Source organism: Erythrolamprus reginae, chromosome 3 (assembly GCF_031021105.1).
Source record: "Erythrolamprus reginae isolate rEryReg1 chromosome 3, rEryReg1.hap1, whole genome shotgun sequence".
NCBI classification, from domain to species: Eukaryota; Metazoa; Chordata; class Lepidosauria; order Squamata; family Dipsadidae; genus Erythrolamprus; species Erythrolamprus reginae.
In genome coordinates this window covers 67,987,111-68,008,795 of record NC_091952.1, presented here as the reverse complement: position 1 = coordinate 68,008,795, position 21,685 = coordinate 67,987,111, and the positions used below count along the sequence as shown (strand labels likewise).

The window sequence follows — 21,685 nt, the reverse complement described above, 5'->3', positions numbered from 1 at the left end:
TACGGACATAGTCTTTACCTGCCTATCTGATAGTAGCTTAAGGCCAGGAGTTGTCCAATGTTGTGGATCTACTCTTTCAGGGGTTGCTGATACTTGATATACAGGAAGAGGAGGAGGAGGAGGAGGAGGAGGAGGAGGAGGAGGAGGAGGAGGAGGAGGAGGAGGAAAGAAACCAATTTAATCCATGGTTACTTTTTAATTATGTTTATTCTAATGCCCCCTCCCCTTCAATGCAACCAGTTGACTCTATATGACTTACAATTCTAGAACTAAAATTATGAAATAATTGAAACAATTTAAAAACAGTAAACAATAAAAACATCAAAGAACTGAATGACCTAAGCCTGAGGTTAGTACTGGCTGACAACTTTACTTGTTCCCTAAGCAGTATTGTACCTGTTTTTCCCCTGCATTTGAATAATATGCATCTTTAGATGCACAGCTAACTACTACCATTCCTTCAAAACATGCCCTTGGAGAAATATGTTTCTAGAGCCACAGTTATGTTAAGCCTGTTTACTATATATAAGAAAGTTATATCTCCAAATACACAGGGGCCAGAACACTTTTGCAAAACTTTGGCAGAGGTCCCCAAAATGTTTGGCAGAATCAATTGCTTCTGAATTTCAATTGAACATGTAAATACTAACATAGTATGTTCCATGCATGATAAATACTGCTTAATAGCTCTAAAGAAAAAAAACTGCCTTTGAGCCATCACTATCTCATATTCTGACATCTCACAGCATGGGCATTTGAAGGGTAGGTTAAAAAAAAGTCAACAATATATTTAGTTGATTCAGAAACCCAAATATGGTATAGAAATAGATAAGCATCTGTAGAATCAGAGCCCTTTTTCCTGAAAAGTTATTTTTCTCTACGCTGTTTCCCGAAATTCTCCCCTTTGACTCATTGTTTAAATTTTCTATATTTGCTCAATGCCTATACAATGCCTGGACAAGAATAAACCTATCTCATATAAGGAGGGGAAATTATTTTTGTTTCCCAGAAAACAATAAAAAAATCAATTTACTTTTGATTCATTATATGCTGTCAAGTCACTGTTGACTTTTAATTAATGATCACATAGATTTATCCAGGAAGACCAGGAAAATCTAACCTGATTTTTAGATCTTCAACTGTGCACTCATCATGACTATAATTGAGTCTATCCACCTTTCCTCTTCGTCAACATTAAACTCTTCCCGAGAGAGATATATCTTTGCATAATATATCAAAAGTAGGAAAACATAAGCCTGTTTATTGATAACCCCAACTTAACCTTTGAATAATAACCCCAAGTTGATTTTTTTTCATTATTTATTTGTTTGATTTCTTGGCTGTCCATGCTATAGGATTCACAATAGTCTTCTCCAACACCAAAAGTTCAAAAGTATCAATGCTCCTCTCTCATGCTTCTGTGGGTCCAATTTTCTCTTCCACAGAACTTTGCCAGAAAAACCATAGCTTACCTGACTATGGTATTTGTAGATACAGATAAATCATACCATTTGAACATCTTTTCCCAGATCTTCATGTTTGTCTATCAAGTGTTAGTCTGCAGTGTATTTCTTGGCTGTTGGTTCCTTTACTATTGATTGTTGATCCTCAAAAACAGAAGCCACCCACTTTGATAACTTCATTGTCATTTCTCAGGCTGGTTATTGTATTGATTTGATTAGTTTGGAATTATTATGTTTAATTTTAGTTCCATTTTTTTCATTGCATCTATTGACTTTTATTACTAGCAGATCAGTTGTGGTTTGCTACTGGTATAGTCCATTTCTACAAACCGGTAGCAGTGTGGTGGGAGGCTCCACTCATCTGCCCTGGATGCTTCTGTGCATGGGATTTAGAACCCATCACTATAGCAGATCATTTGCAAGCAGATCCTTTGCATTTTTGCCTATCAGGACAGTGTTAGCAGTTTTATTTACTTTTTAAAGCCCTATGACATTGGCTGATTTTTGCAGCACACAGCTTAGGACTGGACCGTTGATCACAATTTTTAATGCATAAAAGAAACCAAATAACTTTTTTTATATCTAATTTCACCTGAAAGCATATGTTATAAATATTCTATATACGGTAATTTTCATCTTATTCTTATGTTTGGTCAGTCACTGGGACCAAAGGTTTTGTCTTGTCCCAGTGAACAACCCAACCTCATACATTCAGTTATTTTAACTTCACCTTGTTCTGGCCTTGTATTACTTAATCAGGTGTTCTATTTAAGCCGAGCTCCCTCTATAATGTGAAAATTTACAAGGCACTGTGAGATCATTATGCCAGATTGTTTCCAAATACAAAAAGAAATTCAGTTGATACATTGCATCCAGAGATGCACGTTAGCAGCCGAAGGGATAAAGTTCAAATAATTTTAAAAGGTCCAACATTTCTTATTCTTCTTGAGCTAAGAATTTGGGCTTTTTAAAATCTATACTTCTTGTTTGCTTGTTCACAGAATAGGTATACTCTATAGCAGTGATGGCAAACCTTTTTTTCTTCAGGTGCCAAAAGTGCACGCCCATGTCTATTGCATGCGCATGTGTTCCCACACCCATAATTCAATGCCTCTGCTTCCCAGCCCCACATAGGAACAGTGATGGGCTCCTACGGGAACGATCAGGAATGCAGTTCTGGTAGAAAATTTGGAGCTCCACCCCAGAGCTCCCAATTTGCACTGAAAGATGTTGAAACAAAATGCATAAGCCACGCCCACAGTGTGGTAGTAAAATTTTTGGTAGCAATCACTGCACATGAGTATGACACCCCCACATATACACACACTGCCCCACGCTTGGTCTCCCATTTCCTGACTTCCAGTGAGCCTGGCAGGCCTGTTTTTCACCCTCTGCAGGCACCAGAAGCTTCCTTGGAGGCTGGGGAGGTTGAAAGCGGCCTCCTGCACCCCCTGGAGGTTCTCTAGAGGCCAAAAACATCTTCCCCAAGCCTCAAAGCTGAAGCTGAACTAGATCAATGGCTCGCATGCCGGCAGATATGGGTCCACATGCCACCTGTATCATGGTTCTATGTGAGGTCACTCACGAACGCGAATCCTAGAAAAAAAACTTGGACACATTTCTCTCCAGGTGAAATGACACAGTATTGAGCTGTGCACGTCCTTTTATTGGGGGAATATGCAAATGGGAGTGATTACACATACATGTCAAGTGATATACAAACATCCAATAATGTAACTCTAAGATATGACACAACTTCCGAGTCCTTCCCATCTACATATGGCACGTAACTAGTTTCTACTGAACAAATGTCTCTCATGACCAATTTCCTGGGCCCCTTTGTTGTTAATACGGCTATCTCCTGTTTACCACAAAGCAAGGTCTTTTATCACAGCCTTCGTCCTGTTTACATTCTTGTTATTCGACGAGAGTTACTTTGAGCCGCTTTATGGCCAGTCACTTCCTAAGCAGATTTTACCAGAAATGCAGACTCACTTTGTGACCTAAGTGCAGTCCTGTTCCTGGCTAATGGAGTTGGAGTGTATAAGGCATTTGTTGTTAGAAGTCCAGATATCAAATCCTATCCTAACATGCTATGGCAGCTACAGTTCTATACTATATTTTCCATAGATATTTAAGAAGGCTACAGGTATTAGCCAAAAGAAAATAGTAGCTTTAGGTGATTCTTCCTGGGAAAAAATGTTCATGAAGAAAAGAACTTGGCTATACCTCCAACTTGGTAGTTGTCAACATTCTACATAAGAGTGTTGAAGACCAATTGAAATTACTAATCTAGTTATTCTGAATGGGACAAAAAGTTCTAGAGATTTTTTTTTCTTTTTCCCTTTTTCTTTTCCCTTGAGGCTGAAAAATGTATTAGAACAGTATTACTACACCACCATCATTATATCATTAATATTTCTATATTACCAGTAATATTAATTATCATCCATAATAGAGGCAAGCATGAATATTATTTTTAAATATTCCATTACATTTTGGGCAGACTCCAATAATTTCTTAAGGTAAGGTAAGACTCCTCCCAAATATTCAAGCATTACTACTGAAAACACTCAAACAGATGAGTTCTTTCGTCATCTCATCCCTAGAATTTAATTGAAGCGTGGGAAGTCAGGGACGCCATACATTGCTAGAGGGATAATTGAACAAATAGAGGCAGAACATTCCCATGCACCTGTAACTACACACAGTACATCTTGTAACTACATACCACTAAAATCATGCAAATCTGCACAATGAAAAAAATACAATGCCTAGAAAAATGCTGATTTCATATGTCAATCTGTATCTAATTCTGATCAGTTTTATGACTCTGTGCCTTATAATAAATGCATAACTATTGCATTGCAATTTAAACATAGATTACACAGAAATAAGAACATGTTGGTTGAAGAAACAAGAGATCTTGCTCCTTATTAACAAGTTCCAACAAAAATTAATCACATTTTACCTCTCTTTATTTCAATAGTTGAGATACAATCATGAGTTTAGTTCATTCTGTAAAATTAAATAATCATAGAAACAGTTGATTTGGGGATATGTATATGCAGGACAACAATATGCTTAATACTGTACATACTCATGTATGTTACTGGTATGTACCAATAAAGGAAGATTGCTGTATCTTAGTTTCTACTTTAACAGTCAGAAAAGGAACATGTTGAATACAAAATTGCCAGAGTGTAATATATAAAGTTACTTCTGTATGCTGTAATTAAGTAATGGTAATATTTAACAAAAATTAGCAATATTATCAAAACATGTGACCAGCTAAAAAATAAAACTTTAAAAAAACATTTGTCTTTGTTCTATTTAACATTGTTTCACGTTGTTTATCTTGATATTCTTTTATAACTACATAAAATGTTACATTTTATATCTCTGTTATTGACAGATTTTATTTAATTTCTATATCTTATTTAACTATAGAAAATTTAAAATCCTATTTTATTCCCAATGTAGTTCTTTAACTACCTAAGATATGCTAATTGCCATGACATATCTACCTATTTTCAGTCTGTTTTATAGTTCTAAAGTTCATACTGATTTAGATTAATGTAAAGCCAATTCTGAAGAGAAACTTTATTTTTTATCTCAAATCTGGTCTATACATTACATTGTTCTTTTGTTATTCTTCTATATTGAAAGAGAGAGAACAACTGCTATTTTTATAATGTATTGAGCATATGTTTTTTCTATCATTTGTCACATTCTTGTTTTTAATAAATAACTCTTGAGTACAAAATTAATGCTTAGTAATATGAAATAATTGCAAAATGTAAGTATGATGAAAAACATGGTTACCCCATTAATGTAGCTGCTGACAAGAAACTTATTCTACATAAAAATACCAGATAACAAGTTTATTTGGCTTCTTCCTTATAATTTTGGCCATTGTTTTCAAATTCAACTTAATTGGTTCTACTCTACGGTATTACATTTGCAATTTTTCAGGCAGAGAAGCTGTTTAAAATTATTATTTTCTGTAGTTACTTATCATTAGTTTCAACAGAATTCTACTGAAATAACAATCCAATTTTAGTAATTTATTGCTTCTCAGATGTAAGTTAATTTGATAAGAGTTTCTTAAATTGTACAACATATTTTGTGATGTGGAAAAATGCTATCCTGTCATAAATCACACATCTGAAATATCCAATTCAATTGAAATTCTTCTTCCTCTGTCTTGTGTTTTTTGGTAATTCTTAAGCAAATTAGAAACTTAGAGAAAGATTTAATTTTGTTTCTTGGCAATGGAAAACCTATAGAATTATGAGCTCAGAATTTTACGTGCTTTGACCCCTATGACAATCATTAAGTGTTGTAGCTCATGGTTCTTGACAAATGTATCTTTTCCTTTTATATACACTGAGAACATATGCACTGAAGACAAATTCGTTGTGTGTCGAATCACACTTGGTCAATAAAGAATTCTATTCTATTCAAAAGGAGCTATAATATGAAATACAAAGTAGATGACTGCCTTTTAAAAAGACATTGTATCCTGATTTTTATTGTAGCTATGATAGTTTGAAACAAGGCAAGTCTCTCATTTCATTATTTCATTATTTCATTATGTAAATAAAAAATATGTTATGCAGGAAGATTCTGCCAAGTTTAAATTTTTTAAAGCAAAACAGACCATCATATGTTTAAGACTAATATCAAGATCAAAATACATTTTTAATATAGAGACAGACCATTTTAGGGGAAAATATGTACAATAGAAAATGTTCTTTTTGAGATGAGTTTACATTTCAAAATGATGTGCTTAATGATAGCCTCAATAATAATAGTGTCCAAGATATGAAGCATATATTCAGAGCTCCATCTTTATGTGAATGGGTTTTTTAAAAAATTTTTTTTATAGAAAATGGATATTAAAAACAAGAAAAATATTACAAATGTATAGAAATAGGCTCCATTTAAAGCACTGTATTAAACGTCAACCACATGGATTTTTCATACCCATCTGCCTTTTCATTATCCTAATCGATAGATCCTAAGCACCTTTTGAACCATTGTATATCAGGACACCAGTATTTGTACATCATAAAAAAATGTTTATTTTTTATTTTTTGCTCAGGAACCTCAGCTCTTCTTACACTGACAAATTCCTTTTTCACATTGACTATCCTAAATGAATATTAAACCTAAATGGGATAATAGTGGGGCAAACCCATATTATATTGTAATAGTACACAATCATTTTGTGCTTCTAGCATAACAAAGCTGAAGCCAGCCCTTTAGAAACATTTTCTGAGGTTGCCAGTAGACACGAAACAAATCTTTTTCTGAATTAACCTTATTTTAAGATCATCAGAAGCTTATTGAACATTTTAAAAAGTCATTGATTGGTTTTCATTTTTATGTAGGATATTCCAATTCATCATTCCAAAGTTCTTGCAAATAATTTTTAAAAATGAACTAAACTCTTTAATTGTCAATAAAAAGAATGTAGGTTTGGAATAATCTGAATTATTTATCTTGATAAACTAGAGAATCCAGATACTGATCATGCTTCTGGACCAAATTAAGAAATCAAACTATATATATATATATACGCACACATATATATACACACACACATACACACACACATAAATACATATATATATATATTCAGTATTTCACAGGTTTTGACAATCTAAATTCCTCTTGCAATGTCAAATAATTTAAAGATGTGATTGGCAATTAATTATGCTGTAGTCTAAATACTCTTTAGCCTACAACATTCTATTTCTACACCCCCCCCCCCCGATTAATAAAAATTGTAAGTTTATTGTATGACTAAGCATTAGAATTATATTTTTCTCCCAACATCTTCCAAATGTGCCTTATAAATGTAGTGGAAACTTTACTTTAAAAAGTGTCCATGTTGTGATATCAGATAATTTTCTGATAATTTTCTAATTGTGCCCCAAATGGCTTTTAACTTGGTGACTAGGATTCTATAGAGAAGAAGACACCTAAATGCCCTCTGACAAAGCTGAAAATAAGAACTGTACTAGAGTGCACCGTCCCTCCCTTTTCAGTCCTCTTTTTAGAAACCTGAATCCAGATGTGGAGGAACTCTCAGAGTTAGGTCAATATTTATCTATGCAGGTTGGGAAGCAACAAGAATCAGGCAGTGGTAATAAGGATGCACACCAAAAACAGACGGTTTCCAGGATTAACAAGGGATCAATGCGTGGGCCTTGACGAATATCCAATGTTGGTGATTCATGTCACTGGTATATGGTAGTTGTAGGTTGAATAGTGATGAGAATGGGGCTATTTAAATCCTTTCCCACCTTATTCCACAATCCCTGCTCAGGTTCCCATAGGGAAACATGGACGGATCCCTCTTTTAACATACCAGACCAGAGAGAAAAGAAACTGGGAAAGTGATTTTTGCAATTTCAGGAGGAACCAAAGGATTGTTTTAAGTTAAAGAGCCTTCCTTCTGATTTTAGCTCTCAAAGCCTATTAGTCATTTGCAAGAGTAAGGCAATTTGGGGAGGGGAGAGAAAAAATCTGTGTTGTGTGTAATTTGGCTATCTGACACAATATTACATCAAAAGGTAAACTCAGAGATAATCCGCCCACCCAAAGCCAAGGCTGACAACACTTGATATTTGATTCTGTCTACAACCCTTCACCGTTGCTCATCCAGAATAAGCAAATAATACATGTTAGGTATTCATAACTAGAATGAATCACATTTTTCTTCAGTTTGGTATTAATCTGTTTTTGGATGAATGGTGATAAGAAACTGTCACATTTCTAATAAAAGTGCTGGGAAGTTTCACTGAATGTAGAGTAACTACTAAGGGTAAAAATAATATTTTTTTAGGGTTTCTTTGGCCCAAATAAAAAGTTCATAGGCAAAAGTAGCATCTATGAAATTAAAAGCAAAACAATTCAAGAAATTCCATTCCTCATCCACGTCTTGCTGAATTGCTACTTCCCTGTATTTTTTATGCTATTTAGCAGCTAAATTTTCTTCAGAAGTTATTTCTGTTTCAGCAAATAGATTGAAATTTTAAAAAGCTCTGTTATCTAAATTAACAAAATTGGATCATGAACAAAAATACTATGATCTAGTAACAACCAAAAATGGTTGTTACTAAAACAACCGCAGAGAATTCAAGGCCTACCATAGACTTTGTTTAATCAGAAATTCCTTCTTTTATATTTCACGAATTTCACTATTGAGTGGAATATATAATTTTGAGGAAATATTCTTTGAAGCTATAGGTGCATGAGATCCAGCACATCTTGAACCAGATTCAGAGTAGCAACACTGAGAGATGAGAAACAATAGTCTTTCAGAGAGAATGGCTGAAGTGTTTTTGAAAATCCTGAAAATTAAGTAACAAGATGACTAATCAAGATGACTAATCATCTTCAAGCCTTAAAAGGCATAGATCCTTAGTTTTCTTTTAAAAAAATTAAATTCCCAAAATGACTGTTTTGGCAGTCAGAAAACTCTCATGTCTGAGAAGTTGGCCAATCCCACTTTCAGACAAAAGTTACTTACCAATCATTATTTTATTCAGTTAACAGTCCTATGGTCTATAAAATATTATCTTGTTGGCTTTCCCTGAGGATCACCAGCAATATTTTATGCTAACATTAAGCAAGCTATCTTTTGCTAGGAGTTCAATTAACACTATTAGTGTTTAGTATAATAATTTTGTGTTTGTGATCAACAGCGTGAAAAGACTTAAGCATAAGCTCTTCACAACTTGAGTGATGAAAATCTATATTACCGTACCTTATAAATATATATTTGAACCAGGACAATGCACTGCCATAAATACATATTTTAAAAATTATTTTAAAATTTAAAATTTATATTTTAAATGTACATCATTAAAAAAAAGCCTGAAACCATGAAACCTCATAGCTTCAAATTACAGGAGACAATGTGTTAATGTGCACCAGAATTAGAGTTTACATTTCCAAGTCTAAGCATAACTGTCAGGAGTCTGGGAAGCAAAGACCAGGTTTTCAGGTTTGGTCTATAATTAGAAAGAGGCATACACACAAAAAGAACAGTACAGACTATTATTAATTGTGTGTTTTCTGGGCAATAAAGCTTTTCCCCTATGGTTTTACAGATTGAGTTTCATGATAATGGACACAAAACATAAGATATAAAATTCCTACATCAATGGAATGTTTAAAAGTTTTTAGAGGGTGGTCCAAAGAAGTAACATTTAATCATTTAATCTGACTGATAGCAATACATCCACAGATATTCAACTACACAACTTTTCTGTATACACATACTTTTTGCCATGTAAACATAAACAAATTTAAAGTCCAATTGAAACCACAGTCAGTCTTAAAAGCTAAGACTGAAATAAAATTATGCATCACATTTTTATTAATTTTAATGGAGTATATTAAACTTGGAAATGCTTTATTTTTTGTTGAAGTTGGTGGGATCAAGAAGAGCTTAACCAGTCCAGTTGTGCCTGTAATTACTCCATTGGTTTCATTCCAGCTAAAGAACAATAGTATCACAGAACCTTGATATTGAAAAAGTTAAGAAGACTTTGATACTCCCAACTTTCTATTTCAAACAGAAGCATCTGCACTTAGTCACAATCCAGATTGAAAACTTCAGCCTCAATAAATTTAACTGGAGCTGCTTTGGAGCTTCGGCAACATCACAAACATTAAATTGCAAAGCATAAAGCCAAGGACTCGAAACTCTTATGTGTCCACTCATCCTACCAAACAGCGCAAGACTTTCCTCCAATGTTCATCACACAATTCTGCAGGCAGAACCAAAAGCAACTACTTAAAAGTGTTTGAGTGAATTCCAGTTATCCTACTATATCCTCCACTTTCCACGGAGTGAACACGTTAGCCAAATTTATCACACCCCAGCCACCATCCCTTGCTATTCATAGGAGCAGTAGATATTTACCTCGGTTGGATTGACCTGCCGCATTTGATGCTGATGAAAGAGAGGACTTTTGCTTCTGCCGCTTGACCGTCATCATCACCTGTTCCTGGACCCTTTGTTTTCCTGTCCCTCTTGTTTTTAACTTATGATCGGAAGGCAAAGCTAAAGTTGAATTGGCTTGATCTTGGAAGCACTCATATGCCAGTGCGGTTTTCAGTGGAGAGTGAAGCATGGTTGCAGATGGTGGTGCCAAGATGAATGTCACCTGCCTATCCTTTAAAACTTTAAAAAACAAAGCGAGGCAAAAACAGCAGACAGCAGCAAAACAATCTCAGTGGAGTACAGAATCTCAGGGAGCCCGCCTTGCCATACGGTCCTCTGCTGACAGCTGCTCTTTCTCCACACTCTGCTCTCCTGTGAGTGAGTGAGCCGGCACGCCCTCTGCTAGACTGGATATACAGCCTTCTGTCTAGGTTTGCACACACCCATTGCTGTATTCCACTTCCAGAGCCCTAAACAGCAGAACGAACTTGCTAAGCTACTGCCCTTTGGCTCCTCAGGATAGGGTTGTGTTTGAGCTAAAATGCCATCTGTGGTGACAGGTAGGTAGAAGGCAAAGATCAGCACTAAAATCAAAATCATACCCCTCTGTCATTTTATCTCTCCCTTGATATTGGTACCCAGGGTTACTACACTGCTCAGAAAAATAAAGGGAACACTCAAAGAACACATCCTAGATCTGAATGAATGAAATATTCTCATTGAATACTTTGTTCTGTACAAAGTTGAGTGTGCTGACAACATGTGAAATTGACTGTCAATCAGTGTTGCTTCTTTTGATTTCACAGAAGTTTGATTTACTTGGAGTTATATTGTGTTTAAGTGTTCCCTTTATTTTTTATTTTTTGAGCAGTATAGTTTAAAACGAGTTCTTGGCTCTCTACCCTGGGGTTTCTACCTTGCCTTTTGCCTGCTTTATATGCTCTGAAATGGGCTCCTAAGTAGAAATCAGCTGCTTGAACATTAACTCATAAAATCATCTCAGACATATTGTTAGCAGAAGGAAAGAAAAACCAAAGGAGGACTGATATGAAGCCCAACATAAGTTGCCTATTAATTCTGTGATAGAGATGGTTTCTCTCTCTTTCAAAACAGGTTCCCCCTCCCCCCCTCATGTATTTATTTAATTTGACTTGTATGCCACCCAATCCCCAAGGACTCGAGCTAGCTCAATATTCCTTCTACAGCATGGACTCAATCATGGACCACTGTCAAATGTTAGGAGAGCAGGCTAGGAAAATTCACCCTTGCTAGTTCTCCATAGCTGCCACATGCAAAAGCTTCATTCAGGTTAGAGTCCCAGGTTGGGATAGTCAAATTTAGGCAGCACAGCACAAGTTGTAAAAGGAAAAAGGCACTTTTTAAAACCCATCTCTCAGGAAAAGCAAAATCTGATGATGGTAGCTTTTACTAGAAGGCTCTTAAGCCGTTTTTGAAATAATGAGAGGTGGGGAGGCAGAGGAGGAGAAATGGACAATTTTAAATGCTGCAACTGAACCTGCCCATTAGCTACCAAAATGTGTATGTTTAAAACTCCTGGGTATGAGTTATGGAGAAGTTTAAATTTCAAATATTAGAGAAGAATGTGAGACAAGAAGCCGCCTACTTCTTTTATTCCATATTAAAAAAAAGCTCTACAAAATATATTAGATATTTCCTAATTTCAGAATGCTGCAATCCCACAACAGACTTTAACATTCATGGCCTCAGAAGCTACGAGTTATGAACTGATGAGTTCGGCTCTGTGTATACTGGCGCTTGATATCTCTGTAAGCATTTTTCAAAAACAAAAATAACTGTCTCACTAGTTACAGCATTTTATCTCATTCCTTTTAACGAACAAAAAACAGTGGCTTAGGAGTGGTTTGTTTATTCTCTAAATGGATTTGGAAAAAATAAGGATGTGTATTCCAAGGGGAGGGAATCAGATCAAAAACCATTAGAGATGTTGATATCAAAACATCTGCTTCCTCTTACAGCCTTCAAATAATCTGCCTTTAAATGTTTTCTCTTCACGTGTTATTATTTGCTGGTGCATATATAAGTTAATATAATTATATATAAATAATTAAAATATAAAAATAAATATAATTTATTATAATTAAACCAGATTAGTAAAACCATACTTAAAAAAGAGAGAAATAAATTATTTTGAAAAGTTGCTTTTTTTACATTAGTCACATGAACAAACTTGATTTTAAAAAGAGGAAAAGGAAGAACTCTTGCAAAGATTATGAGAAATATTTTGCATTTTCCCCAATAATGTGATGATGGGAAATAGACAACTTTAAGTACTATAAAAAAGCATACTCAGAAGTTTACAGACCAGACCAGTTTTTAACTTCACTTATACTCTTTTAATACATAATTTATTAAATAATCTTTGCAAGATAAAAGCAATCCATATATTACAAAAAAAATAAAACTAAAGAAGAATAGTAAATAAGTAAGAAAAATAGAAAGAGAAAATAAGAAAATGGAAAGAAAAGATGCTTTAATACTTTTGACAGTAGTTAAGATACAGTTATATTTCAACCTTTCACTTTAGGATTGTGTCATAATTTCCTTCTTCCATAAACTACCCTTTCTAATCATCCAAACTATAAATCCAAATTTTATCCTTTTCCTTTTTCTTCCACAAAAAGTCTATAAGAGATTTTAAGTCACTGATAAAATAGTGATTTTTATCTAAGCACACAAATTAAGTTTGCCTCTCATCATTGTCACCAAACATTCTTCCATTGTGGATATATTAAAATATTTCCATTTTTGTACAAATGATAGTTTCATAGCAGACATCATATATAACAATAGTTTTCCATGGCTCTTTTCTAGTTGTCTGTCCATTAATCCCAACAAGAGAAGTTCTGGTTTCAGTTAAATCTTATTTTTTAATTTTTTAAAGAATATTATATATTTAAACCCAAATTTTTCTGTTTTTTTTACAAGTTTATTAGCACAATAAATGACCCTCATTTCCAATATAAATTTGAAACACCCTTATATATTCTGGCTAATTTTTCTGGAGTTATATATCAACAGTATATCATTTTATAGAAATACTCTTTTTTGTTATTATGTGAGTTGTAAGCACATCTCACTTTTCCAACAATACATTCTGTCCAATATTTTAAAGCTGATTTTGTCATACCTTTTTCACTTGTTTTTCCTCCATTTCAAATTTCAGCAAGAGTTTTCTCATTTTGGCAATTGCATGTTCATACTCAATACTTTAGATTGTTCCAATGAACCTTTCTTTCCCACACCAAGTTGTGAAGTTTTTCTGGTGATCATCATGCTTTTATTTATAATCAAAAAAGAAAACTAAATCAATTATGTGGATGCAAGCAAAATGTAGGCTTCTCCATTTGTTTTCCTCTGTGTTTGTGATGGACACCAGAGTAAACACATGGATCACAGAGCTGGGATTTATGGGTCACTTTATTGATTAAATCAGGACCTGTAGAGGTGAAGAAATGGGACAGAAATCACATTCAACATTCCTGGGCAACTATGGGCAAAGCTCCTTGCTGAGCAAAAGAATAAAGCCTTGACCTTGGCCTTGAACTTGGACATGGACTTGGCCTTCCATGCTCTTAGTCATGCCCAAGGAATGTGGGAAGGCTTCACCTGGCATGTCACCTATAGGCTTGCGGCAGGTGAGCCCCAAGGGCACCCCCTCCCCAATCACTTAGGCTGGGTCGGCTTTGGGTTCCTGGTGAGAGACAGCTCATCTTCTTCTAAAAGGTGCTCCAAAGGAGATCATGCAGTTGCTGTCAGCCTCTTTTTGAAAATAAGATATCCTTCCATCTTATTTTATTTCTTTTTCCTAAGTGCAGAATTTACAGTTCTCTTAGCTTCCACCCTTTTTCTAAGCTATCAAGCTAATTAGTAGTTCTATGACTATTATCCATTCCACCTTCAAATCTGATCTTTTTTTCTTTATTTATTTATTGGATTTGTATGCCGCCCCTCTCTGCAGACGCGGGGCGGCTAACAACAGCAATAAAACAGTATATAACAAAATCCAATACTAAAAACAGTTAAAAACCCATTATATAAAAACCAATCATACATACAGACATACCATGCATAAAATTGTAAAGGCCTAGGGGGAAGTGTATCTCAGTTCCCCCATGCCTGGCGGCAGAGGTGGGTTTTAAGCAGCTTTTGAAAGGCAAGGAGGGTGGGGGCAATTCTAATCTCTGGGGGGAGTTGGTTCCAGACGGACGGGGCTGCCACAGAGAAGGCTCTTCCGCTGGGTCCCGCCAAGCGACATTGTTTGGTTGACGGGACCCGGAGAAGACCCACTCTGTGGGACCTAACTGGTCGCTGGGATTCGTGCAGCAGAAGGCGGTCCCTTTATCCATCTCTTTACCTGTGTAATATATTAAATGAAAATGTTGACAAATACCAGGCCCAGAACTGGAACCAGTTCGATAAAGAACAATTGATAGGCATACTTTGAATATAATTTTGAGTATAATTTGGACACCAGCTATGCATTGGCATAATTATGCTGCTTCTAGCCTAAGGTTACCTATCTTGTTAATCACAATATCATGACCTACTTTGTCAAAAAATTAAATCAAGATGTATCACATTTACACATTATTCACACTCTAACTAAATGAATTACCTAATCAAAAAGATGAAAGGAACTTACTTTAGCAAGACTTCTCATTAATAATGTTAGCATACATTAACTATCACATTGTTTTCAGAGTGATAATTATTATTTTCAAGGTATAGACTGATTAGATATTAATCCAAGGTATTAATATCAGCCTTTGCTTATAGTTCCCTAGATCCTCCTTTTTTTTCTCCTTGAAAACATTCACACACCTGCACTTCACAATTTTCAGAAATGATCAGATATAAGCCCTAGTGGCTTTTTGCTATCTTTCTTCAGCTGTTGATCTGTGATTCTTTTTTCATTTTAATGGGAACCTATGCAAAAAAAAGAGAGATCTTATTGCTTTTTAAAACATCATTTGCCTACTTCAATGTTCATTCTGAAATTCATTCCTTTTATTTTTTCAGTAGAACTCCTTTCTCGTCTTGAACTTCAGTACTATTTCTTCATTTTCTTATAGAGTTTCTGTTATTTCTGTAACTCATCATAGATGTTGTGGAAATTAAAGTCCAATGTTGTTATTATTTTCTACTTTTTGGAAGATCTGCAATTTGCTTTTGGAGAATAATTTTGAAGAGATGCAAGTAATACAAGTAATCAATACTGTTTTTATTCATTTGTCAGAGAGAGAGGGAGGAGGAGGGAGAGAGAAAGAGGATGAATCTGTGTTGATTTTAAAAAAAATATTCCACAAAATTAAAAGATAAACAGAAATATTTGAAAGAAGAAATAGCTGCAGGCATTTCTTTTTAAGGATATGTGTCCTCGGAGAGGGGCGGCATACAAATCTAAATAATAAATAAATAAATAAATAAATAAATAAATTTATGAATCTGAAGTTTATTTATTAATCTAAAGTTTATTTATGAGTCTGAATCTGTAGTATTTTAAGTTCGTACTTTGGAGACTTCATGTTCAATTCACCCAGGATACAACTTTAATCTTGTAGCATTTTTCAGGCAAATGTCCTTTTGGATAGTGTGTGAGTGCAAATCATTTTTCCATCCAGAATGAGTCTAAAAATAATCCCACCTATCTCAAACATTTACGTTCCACAATTTATCTGTCAAATTTTACTTCTCTGAAATTTTCTTTGGGATGATGTTACGGGTAGTTGCCATTATTTAACTGAAGAAACCCAGGTCATGTCAATCCTTTCAGATCAAATTGGTCCAGCAGATACTATGTGCACCAAGAAAAAAGTGTGTCCAATCACACTTGGCCAATAAAAAAAAATCTATTCTATGAGAGGTAGGTGGTCCCTCAAATAACAAAACTCTATGCCATGCAGGTATATTACTTCTTTCATACATATAACAGAAGCTGATACTTAGCCATATTCCTGAAGTTTCATCAAATAGTTTTTACCATATTTTTCAAAGTATAAGTTGCCTCTTAGTTTTGGGGGAGGAAAATAGGAAAAAAAACCCCTATCTACCAGGTATGCATCTGGCTAGCATCCTTAGTCTGTTCAGCTTCAGCACATTATTTAACCTCTGGTTAAGGCTGAAATAACCTTTTTCAGAGAGAGTAGGGATGAAAACAAGCCTGCAAAGATTTAGGGCTGGAAAAAAACCTTTGGAGGAAGTAGTAAGCTAGAAGTAGAAAGCGCCTAGTTAGGGCTGGGGGAAAAAACTTCAAAAAAGCTACATTTGGAGTATAAATATACACCTACAAAAAGATATTGACAAAATTGAACGGGTCCAAAGACGGGCTGCAAGAATGGTAGAAGGTCTTAAGCATAAAACATATCAGGAAAGACTTAATGAACTCCATCTGTATAGTCTGGAGGACAGAAGGAAAAGGGGGGACATGATCGAAACATTTAAATATGTCAAAGGGTTAAATAAGGTTCAGGAGGGAAGTGTTTTTAATAGGAAAGTGAACACAAGAACAAGGGGACACAATCTGAAGTTAGTTGGGGGAAAGATCAAACGCAACATGAGAAAATATTATTTTACTGAAAGAGTAGTAGATCCTTGGAACAAACTTCCAGCAGACGTGGTTGGTAAATCCACAATAACTAAATTTAAACATGCCTGGGATAAACATATATCCATCCTAAGATAAAATACAAAAAATAGTATAAGGGCAGACTAGATGGATCATGAGGTCTTTTTCTGTCGTAAGTCTTCTCTGTTTTTATGTTTCTAAAATGCACCCAAATTTTTGTCCTCTTTTAGGAAGAAAAAGGTGTGTTTTATACTCCGAAAAGTACGGTATATATTGTGTTTTTGTTTCTGAGAGAGAAGTATTGCAAAATGTGGTATGAAGTCTGACAAGCAGCTGTAAATATCTCATTGTAGATCGCGAAAGTGCAGGAAGGAAGTTCAAAATTTAATCACCCAGGTCAGGTTCCATAGAAGAATATGAGAACTAAAAGAAGAATTCTCTCTAAGTAGGACCTACCCTCTGAAACATGATTCTCCCATTCCCTATATACAAATTGCCTCCATTCTGATGGTACTTGCAAGGCCCTTGAAAGTGTGGCCCTTTGCCCATGAAAATAAATTATAAATTTATTAGCAGGTACATCATATTATCTCTAATTCCAAACTAGAGTTTGGAAAGGAAAAACTCATTGAGCTGAAGAAAACTGGTGACTCCATTGATGCATCCGTGTACTGTAAGTTTCTTTTGGTAACAATACAAACATATTGTAACAGATACAATACGTGTATCTGTTACAATACGTTTGTATAGAGACAACTTTCTTTCTTTTTATTTATTTATTTTTAATATCTCTGGGTGGTCTGCCATCCAAGTTTCAAATGGATCTTCCTGGCCCAGGTCAGCTATACCAGGTTTAGTTTAAAATAGTAGATTTTCACAACAACTACTTTCATTAAATTTTATGAGCAGTGATCCATTTCACAATAAGATCTTTTCCCATTAACATGAAAACATCAAATTTTGAGATAAAGAGTTTTTGCGCTCAAAATTTTTAGTTAAAAGATTGTGCTGATGTTAGGGAAGGAATAATCAGATAGTTCAGCCTTCCCCAGTTTCGGGTACTTTGATGCATTGGGCAGTAAACATTATCATTTATCAACAACGCATATTCAATCTATATTAGGGGTGTCAACTCACATCATCATGGTAGCGTCACCTGACGTATTGGGACTTTTCCCCCCTTTGCTAAACCAGGTGTGGGTGTGGCCATGCATGACATCTGGCCCAAGGGCCGGGAGTTTATATTGTTTCCTAGTACTTAATGAGAGGCAGCTGTCTTTCTTTCAACATACATACTTATATAACCATGCAAATCAGCAAATTTATAAAAAAAAAGGAGTGTAAAATTAGAAGTGCCTAGATTATTAAAATATTGAGGTGGGTTGCAGAAGTTTTAAATATTAGCTTATTCAAATTCTATCATATTTTTCATTTTTGCAAGATCCATTACAATGAAAACTCATATTCAAGACATATTCAAAAAGGACAATTTGAGGCTATCCCAGGCTCATGAAAAGCTGGGATCTAAATAGTAGGAATTAAAAGGGTTGGATTCCAAATATTTTGCAAAGAAACATTATACTATTAAAACATTTAGCTGTAGTGATAGGAAACTGCAAATGGAGGAATTCGAAAGCCACAGCTCAGGTGCTCAGTTTTACACACGCAGCATGTTGTGCACTCAATACAACATGATAATGCAATGAGTCATAGTACACACCTTGAAAGCTGGGGACACACCTTGAGGTTGTTCAAAGCATTTTTGTTCTATGTTTCTTGGGGCTCTGCCAAAGCATTGATGGCAATCACTGGCCCTCTTCTGTTGCCAAGATGTTTCGGATCTTTAGTTGGAACTTGTCAAAACTTTTCCAGTTGCGGGAATTGAAACAATCTTGTTCACAATCTCTTCTGGGATTTATGTTTGGGCAAAAACTAGGCTGTTTTAAGACAGTTGGTTGCATTACTAAAGTATCCCAACTAAGTGCAGTTCTACTTATTGAAGAGAAGAGACCGTAAGTGGGATAGATATTGGGCATAGATATGCTCTGGCTGTGGAAAAATATTCTAAAACACTGCTAAAAATTTTAAAAAGAGGAATTCAAAAGGGGAAAAAACCCTTTAACAATTGACTAAATTGGAAGAAAACATTTTTTTTTAAAGAGCCTTAAAAACAATTTTAAAAGGTGTGTGTTAAATAATGTAAATACATTCAAAGAAATTTCAGGACTTTTTAGATATTTTTTTTAAGCTGAATTTAATTTGAGAACCATAACTTTGCTAAGTTTGATCAATGAAGATAGATTCACTTCTAAGTAAACATCTTTACTTAGAAGATGTCTACTTACCATGTACTTTGGTAAGAATACTAGATCAATAATAAAAACTGATTACTATCTCAGTGGATATTAGTGTGAGCATAAAAGGATGATCAATGGTATCGAAAGATGAGAAGTGTTCCTATATAACTAAATCAACAAATATTAAGGGTTTTTAGCATATTGTATATATTGTAGATGCTATACTACTAAAATCAACACTAACAACTAAATTCCTTTTGAGAATTTTCAGAATTACCAATTGCTGAATTAAAGTCACACATTGTACTTATGTGGTTATTTAGTTTTGTTTTTGTGTCGCATGAACACATATATCATGGTTTTAAAGATATTTATGACCACAGATTACCAATAAAAACAACCAAATTTAATTTCAATTCAATTCATTAGATTTGTATGCCGCCCTTCTCCGAAGACTCAGGGTGGCTCACAGAATAAATATAAAACAAGCATATAGAACAATCTAATATATTAAAAAGTATGGCTAAAAATCCTATGTAATACACAGTACAATCATACAGTACAATCACACCATGCATCACATTTATTTTCAGAGATGCAAGTTCTAATAGCCCCAAGCCTGGCGACATAGGTGAGTCTTAATGCTTTTGCAGAAGGCAAGGAGGGTGGGGGTACGAATCTCTGGGGGGAGCTGATTCCAGAAGGTTGGTGCCCCCACAGAGAAGGCTCTTCCCTTGGCCCCGCCAAATGACATTGTCTGGTTGATGGGACCTGGAGTAGGCCAATTCTGTGGGACCTAACCAGCCACAGGGATTTATGTGGCAGAAGGCGATGCAAACTGTCAACCTGTCAACTGTCAAATACAGTGCAAACTGTCAACTTTGCACAAGTAAAATGTGAGACAACAGGGAAGGTCACAAGTTGTCCTATTTTTTGTCCAGTTTGCAGCACCATCCTATACATACACAACCAATGCTGCCCCCCCCCCCCCCGAGGAAGGAGGTTACATGTAGGAAGACACCGTTGGGTGTCAGCACAGGGAGACTAAGGAAAGAAGGACATGGGTTGGTTAAAGTACAGAGAGATCAAGGGAAGGAGGGTGTGATGCAGTGTGCAGAGGGCCAGGTGGATGGGTAGCTTACCAAAGTGACTTTCAACTTTCCCTGCCAGCTTCCCTATTGACTTTGTTTATGGGAAGCTGGCAGAGAAGGTTGCAAATGGCGATCAGATAACCATTGGATCCTGCTGGCAGCATCGTAAATGCTGGTTTCCAAGTGCCTAAATTACAATCATGTGACTGCAGAGGCACTATAACAGCTGGAACTTCAAGTCAGATCATGTGTACTGCTCTTTCAGCACCACTGCAACAGTCACTGAAAAAGTGGTCTTAACTGGGTAAAAATGACTTCACAGACAAATTATAGAGCTCAAAGTTTAGTGTAATCTGTGAAACTTAACTATTGTGGTTTAGTCAACAATCCATAATTAAAGAAACAAGGTTTGATTTATTGTGTGAACTCTTTTTAACATGTTCTTCTCAGTTTCTTATGGCACTGCACAACCTATAGATCCAAAGGGAATAAATATCTCTAATAAGACTTAACTATTCATGCTGGAATGCAATTGATACCTTGCAAGATGAATGATTGATCCCTGCCTTGTTCTACTGTCCCGACATGGATGTCATCTGCTCTGCAGGGTTGGGAGGCCATTTAAAGCAGATCTGAATTGGATTGGAAGCTGTAAAGCAAGATGAAGGGGAGAAAGTTCTGTCAGAGGAACAGAATTCCACTGGTACAGCAATGTTGTTACAGAAGTCCCAGGTATTATCATGCATGTTTAGATTGCAAGAGCTGGGGTGGCACAGTGGTTAGAATGCAGCACTGCAAGCTACTGTACTTCAACTAATTGCTACCTGCAGTTCACCAGTTCAAATCTCACCACCGGCTCAAGATTGACTCAGCCTTCCTTCCTTCTGAGGTGGGTAAAGGGAAGGCCCAGATTCTTGGAGGCAATATGGTGATTCTGTAAACCGCTTCGAGAGGGCTGTAAAAGCACTATGAAGCTATATATAAGTGTAAATGCTATTGCTAAATAGTAATGCTATTGTATCTATAGCCACTGATAGAAACCCAAGGCAAGCATTGTTACAAAGTAAGGCCAGAGGCCTAGGAATGCAAGAAGTAGGTGTGTCACATTACTATGTAAAGCAATATATTCACAAATGTACTTCATAAGTAATGTGACATTCCTATCTCTTGCATTGCTCCTTGGTTTTGAGTAACACCCCTCCCTTTTATAATTACTTTTACCAATTCCAATGTATCCATCTATATTGCAGCCAAATAACAAT

At 35.5% G+C, this 21,685-nt stretch overlaps 1 protein-coding gene across 1 annotated transcript in view; it reads right to left on the bottom strand.

Annotated features, from left to right (window-relative positions):
- PKP1 (plakophilin 1) overlaps nt 1-10,817 on the bottom strand; it is a 54,806-nt gene extending 43,989 nt beyond the window's left edge. The window contains exon 1 of the mRNA XM_070745702.1: nt 10,408-10,817. Within this exon, the coding sequence (XP_070601803.1) occupies nt 10,408-10,618 (211 nt within the window). The 5' untranslated portion in view covers nt 10,619-10,817. The remainder of the gene's footprint in view (nt 1-10,407) is intronic.
- Nucleotides 10,818-21,685: the final 10,868 nt, after the last annotated feature.